This window comes from Phoenix dactylifera, unplaced genomic scaffold (genome assembly GCF_009389715.1).
Source record: "Phoenix dactylifera cultivar Barhee BC4 unplaced genomic scaffold, palm_55x_up_171113_PBpolish2nd_filt_p 000026F, whole genome shotgun sequence".
Classification (NCBI taxonomy): Eukaryota; Viridiplantae; Streptophyta; class Magnoliopsida; order Arecales; family Arecaceae; genus Phoenix; species Phoenix dactylifera.
In genome coordinates this window covers 1,663,164-1,676,401 of record NW_024067667.1, presented here as the reverse complement: position 1 = coordinate 1,676,401, position 13,238 = coordinate 1,663,164, and the positions used below count along the sequence as shown (strand labels likewise).

At 42.2% G+C, this 13,238-nt stretch overlaps 1 protein-coding gene across 1 annotated transcript in view; it reads right to left on the bottom strand.

The window, feature by feature from the left end:
- LOC103720359 (nitrate regulatory gene2 protein-like) overlaps nt 1-5,422 on the bottom strand; it is a 35,341-nt gene extending 29,919 nt beyond the window's left edge. Inside the window, exon 1 of the mRNA XM_008810022.4 lies at nt 4,220-5,422. Within this exon, the coding sequence (XP_008808244.2) occupies nt 4,220-5,225 (1,006 nt within the window). The 5' untranslated portion in view covers nt 5,226-5,422. The remainder of the gene's footprint in view (nt 1-4,219) is intronic.
- Between the last annotated feature and the right edge of the window lie 7,816 nt (nt 5,423-13,238).

The window sequence follows — 13,238 nt, the reverse complement described above, 5'->3', positions numbered from 1 at the left end:
AATCTTAAGCAGCTACCTATCCGAATTCTCTCCCAGACTTTCTCCTTGAGTGGCGAGTGTGACTAGCCAACCTTCGCCCTCATCTACAACAAGCAGAGAAATCGTTTAACACAGAAGCACCTCAACGACCTTGTATATGTTCGCTACAATCTAAGATTGAGACTGAAGTGCATTCAGAAAAAATTAGAGCTGAAGTACACGGATCCGATCCACAATGCTTTTGTTGATAATAAGGATGATCCTATGATCGGATGACTTGTAGGCCAGTAGCAGGAGCTGGAGTTTGATAAGCTCAAATCGCCTCCACAACCAGCCAGTTTCGTAGCCAGCAAGGCAATGGTGGATGCAGGGCAATAAGCAGATTGCAACATTATGCACATCTTTCCAGCTGATCAGCCACAACCACAAGAGTTACTAAGGAGTCGATCATCATATGACTCCTTGTTTAAGACATTCTCGAGAGATATAATCAAAAGTTGCTTAGACGAGGCTATCGCACTACCCGATCAACTCAATTAGGAGGGTGACAGCCATCCTCCCAGCATAGCCAAGCAAAGAGAGGCACAAAGAGAAAGCAGGCAGTTGCTCGGTGCAGCAAAAAAGAAAAAAAAAGACAATTGCAGCCTCGATAGAGAGTGTGGAGAATCAATTCCCTCATATTCAAAGATCAAAAAGAGCAGCAGTAACAATTTTGGTAGTCATGAATTTGGTGGCCAGAGAAAGAGTGGACATGAGACCACCGTTTATGAGATAATCGCAGGGTGATCTTTGAGTCACCGGTAAGTCTCAGTTTATACATGCTATACAGGATAAGGACCACAAGGCACAATTTGATAGAACCCGCGAAAATACGATTGCTATAGAAGATGAATTTTCTGCAAGGTTGTTCAGGAGGATACGATGCAGCAGCAGATGACCTGCATGTGGAGTAGGATCCATAAACGTATCAGATTCCAAGTCGTATACTAAATTCTATTATCCGCAGCCATAAGCAACTTATATGGATACGGATATAAATACGGTGCGTCAGAGGCATTGTCTTCCAGTGACTACCATCCTACACAATCCGGAGCATCTTGTGGATCGAATTTTGCTGCTGGCATGCTCGAATGGACCCCTCTACAACCATATTATTAGCCAGAAGATACCTCTCAAAGCTAGAGCTTCAATGAGAGATCTGAAACTAGTTATATTCCAAAGCGCGTTCCTAATAAAATAAGCATAGATGACTACAACGCCGCTTGGTTAGAGAGGTGAGTTAATATGCCTCCTGATTATGCTAATGATATAGATATTTACGAGAAACAGTGCCACTCTACAAGATTTTAGATATCCGTATGTATGTTGTACTTTAAATATATGTAATTGATTGTATCATTTTATATTATGTATCTAACTAATTAATTTTATATTATTTCATGTTGCTTCTTCTAGCATGCAACATCTCACTAATCACTTTATATTTTGCATCACTCTAAAACATTAAGAGGCATCATTTAGGACGTATCACGATCATAAAAACATCAAAAAATATTAAAAATATCAGAATATACTTAAAATCATTGAAAATTTTAAAAAAAATTAATTACCACCATGGTATGCTGAACCGGCCTACACCAGCCGGTTCAGCACGTACCAGACCGGTTCGGTCCCTGACTGGTCTTGTACGGAGGATGTCCCTGACCGATCCTGCACGAAGCAGTTCGCACTAATACAAGCTCGGTACCGTCTTGTACCAGTGTGAACTGGACCGGTTCGTACCAATACACTTTCAGTTTGCCATAGCGCCAGGTAAGGTCCGCTATACCGACCATACCGACGTACCGGTAGGCACCGGTACTGGTACGGTACCGGTACCATACCGAACCGAATCGGTACGGTACCGGTTCGGCTGGTTTGGGCCAAAAGCCAAAAAAACTTTGAGGTCGGTACGAGCCAGTCGGTACAGATCGGTACGGGGCGGTACAGGGTCGGTACGGGCCGGTATCGGTACCGGCCCGTACCGACTGGTATGGATTGCGAATAGTGGGAACCGACCGGTACGAATTGCGAATAGTGGAAACCGAAAAATATAGTTGTACCGTACCGGTTCCGTTCGATACCGGTACGTATCGACCCGTACCGATCGGGATGCCAGACCATGGCGCCGGATGATGTAGCCGCACGATAGCCGAAACCCAGACGAACTAGTGGTACCGGTTCGGTACAGCCCAAACCGATCTGATATGCCATCGGTATACCTACAGGTACCGGTTCGGCAGCATTGATTACCATTAATTCAAACTTAAAAAATATTGAGAAAAAAAAGGCCAAACTGGCACACCATTGCATACTGTGTGTTGGTATAGTACTGAACCGGCCGTCAACCTATATGGTATCGGACCATGAGTATACGAATGATACTTCTATTTGACATGACAATATTTGTACATTGGAATAGATAAATAATATGTTGTTAATGCAGGATATGCAAACATGAAAGGGTATGTGGAACCACACAAAGAAGAAAGATCTTATGTTCCTTAATTTCGCGTAGCAATCAAAAATGGGGTCCAAAATGAGGTATTCAACCAAGCCCATGCATCACTCCAATACATTTGGAGTTCGGTGATGGCTATACTTAATCAACTGCATGCATATAAGCTGGATGACCAAATGAGAATCATTGTTGCTAGCATGGCAACTCACAACTCCATTAGGAAGCATTCAAAGCATAAGAGGAGTTTGATAAGGTTGATAATGATGATAATTATATACCATTTGTTGTGGGGGACATTGGCCATGAGGGCATCATACAAGAGCCTCCATCAAAAATTGTAGCACAAGATGATAGCTTTATGGCTCAAGTGCATGACAATATATGTAATAAGTTAATATAATAAATAGCTATTGGGATATGTTAGTACAACCTTCTTTTTTGTTGGAATATGTTTTGCCGAAAAGCAGCTTTTAACCTCAAAATGCAGCTTTTGCCAAAAACAGCTTTTAAGCCAAAAGCTACAGCATCCCCAAGCAGAGCCTTTGCTCAAGGATGGATGAGGCCAAGCCCAGGCCAATATTTAAAACTTGATGGTTATTCATGGCCCAACCTAAACCTAAACTTACTTGTCAAAGCCTTTTGTCGACTCTATAAGCCAAAAGAAGAATCAGATTAATCTTAGAAGACTGCTATTTGAAGGCTCCAGAATTAGGCATCATGTTGCTTCACTCAAATGCTTTCACGTTATGTATAGTAGAAAATCAGCTTTTCAACAAAATGTTCATCATTTAGCATCCAGTTTTAGTAGTATGTGCCTTCATCAACAAATCTCTCCTCCAGTTCTATAACATATAAAAGTCCTAGTGAGACTCCAAGAGAAATAAAAGTGTCATTGCAATTTGATAGTTGATCAAGGAAGTTGACCTTTTCAACTTAGCAACATATCCACAAACCATTGTGAAAGACTATCTAAATAGTTCCATTAAATGCTTAACCCTATAAACTAATCTCTGACAAGCATCACTTATCTGAAAAGTATTAAGATGCCTCAACAGAACTCATATCCTGCAAAACCATAGATTCCTTATCTAGGATTGTACTTAGATTCTTCATACTATATCCATTTCAGGAAATCTCCTAGGGCCCTCAAGTTCATTACTTAAAAACCATGTTATTGAACAAGATTTTCCTACATTTATAATTGTCTCCTCAAAAGTTTGACCATAGACTTTCCACTTGCTGCTTCCATGAACGTCCTCCTTTCAAAAAATTCTTCTTGTTTGTGTTTCTCCCCTATGAAACTTTGGAAACCAGATGAAAACCTCTCACATGTACAATACAGCCTCTTTTCCCTTTTTCTCTCTTTTTCAAGAATTGGGCATCACATTGTTATAATGCGATGACACATCCAAGACACTTGGCACAACCTCACCATCATACATTTTGATTTCTTATCCCCTCTTGATCCAAAGAAACTGCACCCAATAATACACTCTATAGGCTTTTTGAAGTAATGATTTCTCTCTGGCACTAAATAGCATTAGCCAATTGGCAGACAAACTTAGACTTAGGGCTGAAAACTTTGAAGAATGATTAAGGAAGCAACATCCGAAATAAAGTTCAATTTTTTAAGGTAAAACGATGGAGGGGCATGGAAGTTCAAACTTCATGGGCTACATAAAATGCACTAATCTCAGAAAGAAAGCAGCATTGAGGGGGGGGGGGGGAAGAGACGAGCACCTCTATTATCAGCGAAATTAGAGTGATAATGCAAGCGGGTGGCCTCAAGCATCTTCGACACTTCGTGAGCACTCTCCGACGCCTTGAGAAAATGGTCATCAATGTCGGTCAGGACCTGCAGTAGATCGATGCTGGGGGCTGCAGCCGCCACCATTTTTCCCCTCTTGGCATCTATGGGCGGCGCCGAGACAGCATGGTGGTGGTGCACCGTGTCATCCTGCTTTTGCTTTTTCCCCGTCTTCAGCGGCAATGGCGGTTCCAAGACCACCTTGTCGGGCATCACCGGAGGATCATCATCCGCACCGACCACATCGTGATCCACGGCGGGGGGTGGGGGTGGTGGGGCAGATCTTTTGAAGCTTTCCTCCGGCGCCTCCCCTCTTTCCGGCTGGATCTCCTCGGGGTGGCCCAGGGACGGGCCGCGCACGTTCTCGTCCATGGCGAAGAAGTAGTCCCAGGTCGACTCAGCCGGCACTGGCGGCGGCGGCGGTGCGGGGGAAGGGGAGGGGCTCGCGGCGGTGGGGCGCCGGTGGCGGCGGTGGCCGTCCAGGTCTCCGCCATCGCCGTCCTCCCCCGTCGCCGCTGACTCCTCCTCCTCCTCCTCGCGGATGGAAGCGTCCGGGTGCGACTTAGAGGGGAACCTCTGGGAGGGGGGTAGGTCGGGCATGCTGATGGAGCGCTGGAGAGGAGACGGGGAGAAGTCTGGCAGCGGAGGGGGAGGAGGAAGGAGGGTGTCCATAGGGGGCTGAACGGCGGAGGCGGTGGAGACGGCGGTCGGGGGTTGGACGGCGGTGGCGGAGGAGGAGACGGAGGCGGGGGCGGGGGCGACTTCGCCCTGGCCGAACTCGCTGAGGGCGGCGCCAGTGTTCTTAAGGGCGACTGCATAGGCGGAGTGGGCTGCAGCGAAGGCGTTGCGTGCGGTCACCGCCTCCTTCATCCACTGCTTCCGCTCCCGGCATCGGAAGACCGCCTCCTCGTTGTCCACCCGCGACTGCGCGCACCCCATCCCCTACTCTCTCGGTTCTTCCTCCTCCAAATGCCCCGCTCTTCTAAGAAGAATGGGAGGTGACGGGATCCAGATGGTTGCGGTGCGGTCACCGAGGTTTTCGAGGGGAAGAAGGGTCTAAAGTGGAGGATCTGGTTCCGAAAAAAGCAGCAGAAGCGGCGGCAGAGGACAGAAGGGAGCGCGTGCCGGCACCCTCGTTGCTTGCCGCCGCGCAGGAGCGAAGATTTAAAAAAGGACATAAAAGGAGATATGTGGGCCCATGGAATAGCATCTTTCTTCGGAAGTGGGTACGGGAAGCACTGAATGCACGTGGGTTGGGATGCTGTAGATTGGGTCGGTGATCAGTTTGGTTTGGGCTTAGTGGTTATGTTTGGCTGTCACGATGATGGGGGTCAAGAAATTAGTTGTGGCTGAAGCTCAAGTCTGACGGTCCACTAGTATGGGGCATACCGGCCCATGGGGTCCACATTTGTGGAAGCTTGTTGGCTTCGATTCCTATATAGGTAAACTTTTCTTTTAACTTGAATAATTTAATAGACAATATACTCTTGGTTTTGGTTGGCTCAACTTTACCCTGTTTGTACCATGAACAAAATTTATAATCCCGTGTCCTATGAGAAACCTTTTGAGTTCAATAGCATGTTGGACTTTGTGGAATTTTGTATGATTTAACGTTTTTAATTTTTTATTAGCGCCAAAGCCGTGATATAAGAAAGAACAAAAGGCGGATTTGTCGTTGATAAAGGCCACTCATCAGAATTCGTTATGAATTGAAGTGTAGGGGGAGACTAAGACTGAAATTATTTTTAGTTGTGCTTGGGTATATGACCTGACCCTGACCCAAAGCCTGAGCCCAAAACCCGGTCTAATCCAAGCACAAATGTGTCATTAGAGTCTTGCCGCGAGTCTTTTAGGTCAGGCATGAGCATATTTGCCGATCAAGCCAAGAATTTTTGGCCAATCAGACTGGGTCCAAACGAGCTTCCTCAAGTTGGATCCGGATCGGCTTTAGGCCGATCCCGGCTTGAGCTCAGGCCGGTCTCAAGCTCGGATTTACAAAAAAATCTCGGGTGTAAGCTTGGTCCAAAATAGATTATTGGCTTTTTCTTTCATCAACAATAGAAGCTAAGTGTCGCAGAAATGCGATAACAATTTGCGCCAATCTATTTGTAAAATCGCAAATAGGCAGGATCGGAAAGAAAGAAAAATTTTAATTGGAAAGGTGAAATGTTACATTTTGCAATGGCATCCTGAGAAATTGTTAATGATGAGACCATATAACATAAACCATGGAGTGCTTGTGCAAGCATTTTAATTTTTAGCAGCCTGACTCCACAAAAGGTGTCTCGTTGCCGCTGTAGAAGCTGTACAACAATGTACTCGTTTGGGTCACCAAGTACTTCGGGGCAGAGGGACTTGTCGAAGGAGATGTAGCATGGAAGGTAGCTTAGGCTCTGTCTCAAGAGCTGGAACATCAATGCCCGGCTCCAAATGTCCAAAAGCATGCAAACAAGGAAATTATTGGTGCTTTTGCTGTTTATTCTGGCGTTGGCTGTCTGTTTTACCACTGATCTTATTCCTGCTTTTTTTTTCTAAATAAAACACTGATCTCATTCGGTTAATGCATCAAGATAGTAAATGTAAATTTGTTCATCTAGCTTTGAGCATCAGATTGTTACAGCTAACAAAGTCCTGAAGGAAAAGATGGGAGACTCATACCTTCTGGTCTCTTACACCGGGCCAGGGGTCTAAACGGGCCGTGCCTGGCCCGGCCCGCTTCGTTAGCGGGCCGTGCCGGGCACGGCCCGCTCAGCAGAAAATCGAAGCCCGGCCCGGCCCCAGGCCCGTCGATTGGCGGGCCGGGCCCGGCACGGCACGAGACGGGCCGTGCCTGGCACGGCCCGTCTGGAGAGGGGAGGGGAGAAAATAGTCGTTTCCAACGGCTATTTTGGGATTTTTCCAAAAATGCCCCTCTCAACAGTCCAAAAACAGCTAAATTGAGGGGTATTTTGGGCTAAATTGAGGGGTATTTTGGGTATTTCAATGGAGACGGGCCGGGCCTGGCTCGCGGGCCGTGCCCGGCCCAGGCCCTTATGGGCCGTGCCGGGCTGGCCCGCGGGCCGTGCCGGGCTTAGCCCGCGGGCCAAGAAGCGGGCCGTGCCAGCCCAGGCCCTAATGGGCCGTGCCGGGCTCGGCCCGCGGGCCAGAAAACCGTGACCCAGCACGGCCCCCTTGAATGGGCCGTGCCTGGCACGGCCCGCTTCATGCCGGGCCGTGCCGGGCCATGGGCGGCCCGGCCCAGTGCCCAACTCTACTCTAAGTTCGTTCTTTCTAGGAAAATAACTATCATAGAAGGCCCAGATAGCACACAGTGGAAGGATCTGGTCTCAAAAATTTATTAGAACTTTGATGTGTAGGCCCAAGCCATGATCCATGTGGTGGGTGAAATGCTACTTAGTAGCTCCCTCGATCTCTGATCTACTAAAAGAAAACAATATCAGATCAGGAAGGAACAAACTGCAGAAATTTATATACCTCACAATCGCAGAAATTTGATCCTTCAGGGACTGTTTCACATGTCCCAAAGTTTGAACCTCCAAAGTTTGAGCCACCAGAGTTTCTACTCAGTAAAAAAAACGTACTACGAGAGCAACGTCCACTATTTCCACCGTCCGAATGCCTCAACAAAGAGAGAACATAGCAAAAAGCAAGAAAAGAGCTTTTTGTGTGTGTGTGTAGTGTGTACTTCAGACTAGGGAGGAGGGGGGGCCTTATATAGGCCCCCAAAACCATAACTAATGGCTGGTTTTAATCCGGCCATCAATGGTTGTTATTTGGGCCATTTTGCCTTTGGGCAAAATGGCATGTAAGGCTTGGCTTAAAGCCAGGCATTACTGCCAGGTTACGGGAGGAGCGGCGCCCTCCCTTTATTATATATAGGATTTGGAATCTGCAACCCTTAAGGAAGTCGATTCTGACTTGAAGATGCAAGCACCAGTGGCTGTAATTTCTCAGGCAAAATTTGGAAGCTCAGTTTTTATTTTCTATGTTCTGTTCCATTAGCTTTTAGTCCATCTTTAACAACTGGATGTGTGAGGATCCATACGGATGTGTGTTTAGTTCCACATCGATTATTTATTGAGAAGATCTTGGGTACTTATACAGAACTAAGGAGCCCAAAATATACCTTAGGCTAGCCTTTTTGAGTGAGGTCCTGAGTTGTTACAAGTGGTATCAGAGCGAACTCAGCCCATAACCTATGCAGATTAGGGGACATTATTTTATAGAAACTGACCATGAGTCGATTGTAATGCTTGTGATTGAATTTGAATGGATTTAAACCCTTAGCATGACGAGAATGTCAGGGTTTGAACGGAGGAGTCTATGAGAACCCGTGCGGGCGTATGTTTAGTCTCACATCGGCTAACTTATACAAGACTGAGGAAAAAAAATATACCTTTTGGCTAGCCTTTTTGGGTAAGATTCTAGGCTGTTACAAGATAATTTTCAAATGATCCAAATTTCTTTTCCCTTAGCCAAAAAGTTGAAATATAAGCCTACAAACTAACTTATCCAAGCTTCTAACTACAATGTTATGCATTAGAAACAAATAATTGATACTCTTTTTCTAGTTTTATCACAATCTATTCCCTTCTCTTTTTTTAAGGGAATATAATCTACTCTTTTATATTAATTTTATTTTTATGCAATGTATCATAAATCTATTTTTTCAGATTGATAAAAGTGAAACCTTAACTTTGCACAAACACGCACGTAATTGATTAATAATTTTTCCTTTCCTTTTACTTGCAGAATATTAGCAATGTTAACGGTGATATTCCAGCATCAATGCAGTTTAAGCTTAAGAGAATTCAAACTTGACAATGAATCTGGAATATGAAAAAGGACCACCAGCCACTACTCTCTCTCTCTCTCTCTTTCTCTCTCTCTGTGTGCGTGCGTGTGTATTTTGTGGAGAACCCATAAATCTCCCCTCTGACGCTTTTTTGCCTCAAAGTTGGAATTATTCATGACCCACTTAGTAAGGTAGGGTTCGAGGAATTTTAGTTGATCCAAGCTTTGTTGAATTGAGAATTAGCTTTTACAAGGAACCTCCAGTCCTTCAATGAAACGATCTTAACTTTCTAAAGTATGCAATGCAAACAGACGCATTCTGTTTTGACTCTTATAATTCTCTACCATCAAATGTTTTTCCATTGCAATGGCAACCTTCGCAACTAAGATTTAATGCATAAAGTGATGAGGTTAAAATGACTTTTGATAATTGAAATAAAGCAAAACTGAATTCATAAATGCATACATCTAGTGGTTCCATACAAAATCACAGAGCAATTTGATCAAACAGTAGCATTTGCAGATGGCCAGATTATTAAGATTATCATTCTCTTTGAAATTTAAGACAAATTTAATACTACTGAACTGATCACACTTTCATGTGTTGCATGTTTAATAGATTGAAGAAGTTCTACAAAACTATTTGTTATAATAAATAGCTCATTCATTTTTTTTTAATCATCCAATTGCATTTGTCCATCCCATTATCAAGGATTCTTTTCTTTTCTTTCTTCTTCTTCTTCTTGCCTTTTTTTTTTGTGAGAAAGAGGAGCTAAAGCTCCACCAGCCTTCACTAAGAACACATCATTACAGAAGTCCTCTAAAGAAATATTAGAGGGAGTAAAAAAAAAAGAAACTACAATTAAATAAGCTGTTCAGGAGCTTGCAGTGAGAGAAATCACAAGCTGAAGGAGGGAGAAAGCATCATATTGTATCGTAGTTAGAGTTTAACTACCATCATCCAAGTGGCAAGAGGTGGTACCATCATCCAAGCAAACACTTGGTGGTATAGACAAAGTTCTTAAGCTATGACATTTTAATACAACCAGTCCAAAGGGAGCTTGATGTAAAGTTGTGATGCTAATGGACCCCTACTGTAGCATTTATTCTTATGATTCTGGAAGCACAAGGGCAATAATAATAGATGCTCAATCTCCTCTAAATAGTTTTTGCACAAAGGATAGTTGAATAGGGCACACCATCCTTTCTTGTTAAAAACTGTTTAGTTCTTTTTTTTGTTGCCAACTACTTGAAAATTTTGATCCTCTCGGGCTGATGTCGTCTGTGAGGCTGGAGCGATTGCACAAAATAATCTCCTCCATGATTCAAAAATCGGTAGTACGACTTCACTAAAAAGATTTTGCCATTCAATCGCATTCATTAGTAAATTTTAAAGTCCTTTTACTATGGCATCAAACCTATTTAGCCTGATTATCTGCATCATCACTAATTGACTTGATCAATCTGGAACAAGTGCATTCTTGATCTTTAGATTTTGGAACTTTACAGAACGACCATGGTGCAACTCTATTGTAAATAGATTTCTTCATGTATATAGTGGTAAAGTAAACTTCTAATATACAAGATCCAACACAATGCATCTCATGATCCATGCAGATTTCATACAAAGGGACCACAATATTTGAGGGGGAGCACAACATCATTCTCAATAAGTAAACAAACACCTAAGAAAATAATATACACTTAATTAAACAACATCTGCTTGAAGAACCTAGCATTGACTAAGCTTCTTACATCTGTCAATTAAAGTGACATTCTACTTGCAATTAGTGAGGAATCGGAATCTAGCACGAATACATATTAAACACATTATGCTAAAAACATGCAACCTAGTTTTTTAAAAGCACCACAACACGGGGACAATAATATATAGGACATGAAATGCAACATAAAAATCTAAGGCATGACATGCAGCATAGGGACAACAATGTATGCTTGCTAGAGACAGCATTGCAATAGTCCTTGAAGCCCAGAATTAGGTAGATAATGTGTGTTTATGTTGAAGAATCTTATTGTTTCACAAATAAATTTTCACTTGGATATCTCCTAAGAAGTTCTTTTCTTATCAATCGGATCTTAATTCACCACTACTAGAAGCTTATTATTTTGCCTAGAACAATGACCTTAAACAACAGTAATAATGTATTTTGAAATAAAAAAATATAGAAAAATAGATTTTCTTCAGAAGAGTTGAATTTAACCTTCTGCTGAGCTTGGGATGCCAAAAGAACAAGGCAGGACAATCTATGTGGGAGGATGGGGATGCGAGTGCTGCGAGGATAAAGGTGAAACATAGACGAGAAAGAGGAGGCACAGAGGGTGGGAAGGCATAGAGGATGGAGAATATTGCGAGGATAACACCTTGAATGGAAGCATAGGAGAGGAAGGTCAAGAGATATCAAGGATGAGATCTAGGAATGGAGTGCAGTAGAATGCCTTTTAGGAATAGGGCCTTTTTTTGAAATGCCGTTAAAAACAAAAATACTTAGTAATTGTAAGGGCAAATTTTCCAAGTTGATTGAGTCTTCATGGAGTTGGGTGCCAAATGAGGCTTAGGACTACTATGAACCACTTAACCAACTTGATAGACCACTTTGAAACTTTTTTAGGTGGAAGATTACTGAGTAAAACTAACCCTAAAATGAGGAGGTAAATAAGTAATTTTTTCTTTACAAAGATAGATTCATAAAGTATTTAGATTTGCATTTTTAATTGCTACATATCAGTAAATAAACAAATAAAAGAAATGAAAGAAAAGTTAGATTGTTTGGTCTAGAATCAAGGTGTATAATCAATGTCCTAAGATCATAATCCTCTCCTTATATGTAGGTGATGTAGTAGTTAATGATTCTAAAACATAATGAGCCCAAAATATGGCTTAGGGAGTACGAGAGTACCTTCTTTGATAGGATACAATATTGTTCTTTAGGAGAAGCAAACAAACACAAAACCTCCAATTGAGCTAAGAAAAGCATGAGAATGTTGAGACAAGTTACGATTTACTAAAAAAAATAAATAAGTTTTTAAACCATAACAATATACCACCGACCTAGTGGATAGAATTACTTAAGTTTTCCTTTAATTTATGATGAAGGAAGGAATACATTGTCAATGATATTTAACATATCCTATTATGCCAATTGATGCTATAAAAAGCAAGCCATATTCATGAATCAGTGCCTATAAAATGAATTAGTCCTCTTAATTAAACACTCTTGTATATTTGTGGTTCAATTTTTCTAGAAGTCAGGTTTTACGAAACTTCTATAGTTTGTGCTGCAAAGAATCTATTGATCAAACATTGAGATATTTTGGTCTTAGATTTTTTTTTTTTTTTTTTTTTGTCGATACTAATACACATGAGCACATAGATTACATGCATGTGTGTAGGTATTCAAGAGATCACGTGTTGTTTTTCTAGTGCATTTATATATTTTTTACTAGCTTCGGAACATGGTAACGATTTTTACCAAGCATGTGCACAATTTTATCAAACGAAGAAAAATGAATGAAGGAAGAAGAGGTGGTGATAGTTTGTCATGCATACCTAATAAGAACAGATCGTTGAGTAGGATGCATACATGAAAATTGTTTTTATAGGTTACGCTTCATATGAGCGCTCCTAAACAAATTTTAACCTATTTGACTTAAAAGGCAAGATCTTAAAAATATTGAAAGCAATAATTTCCATTTGTTTTAAAAAAAATAGAAAGATAAATAATACGATCGGCATGTTTTTCTGTTTAGATTTTCATCTTTTCACTTTTAAAAGTAAAATCAAGAAATAAAAGCATGCTAAGCAAGCACTGAATTTCTTGCTACAATTTATGAATTTTATAAAGAAAGTTTGGATGGGCGTAATAGTAAGCTCGAGAGACTTATGAAGGTAACTTGGACTAGCCTGATTTAACCAGCGATCGTTGATCCTGGGTTGGGCTCTGATTCATAGAAATTAGGTTAAATATGGGCCATGCTGTTTGAGCCCGGTGTACGCTTACCCCCGCGGAGCCCGAGAGCACGTATAGACCAACCTAATCTGGGCCTGGCAACTGGGTGAGGAGACCCAGTGGGGTATCATGCTCGGGCCCCACTTACGTAGACATACACCCATATGCATGCATGCATGCATGTATGCAT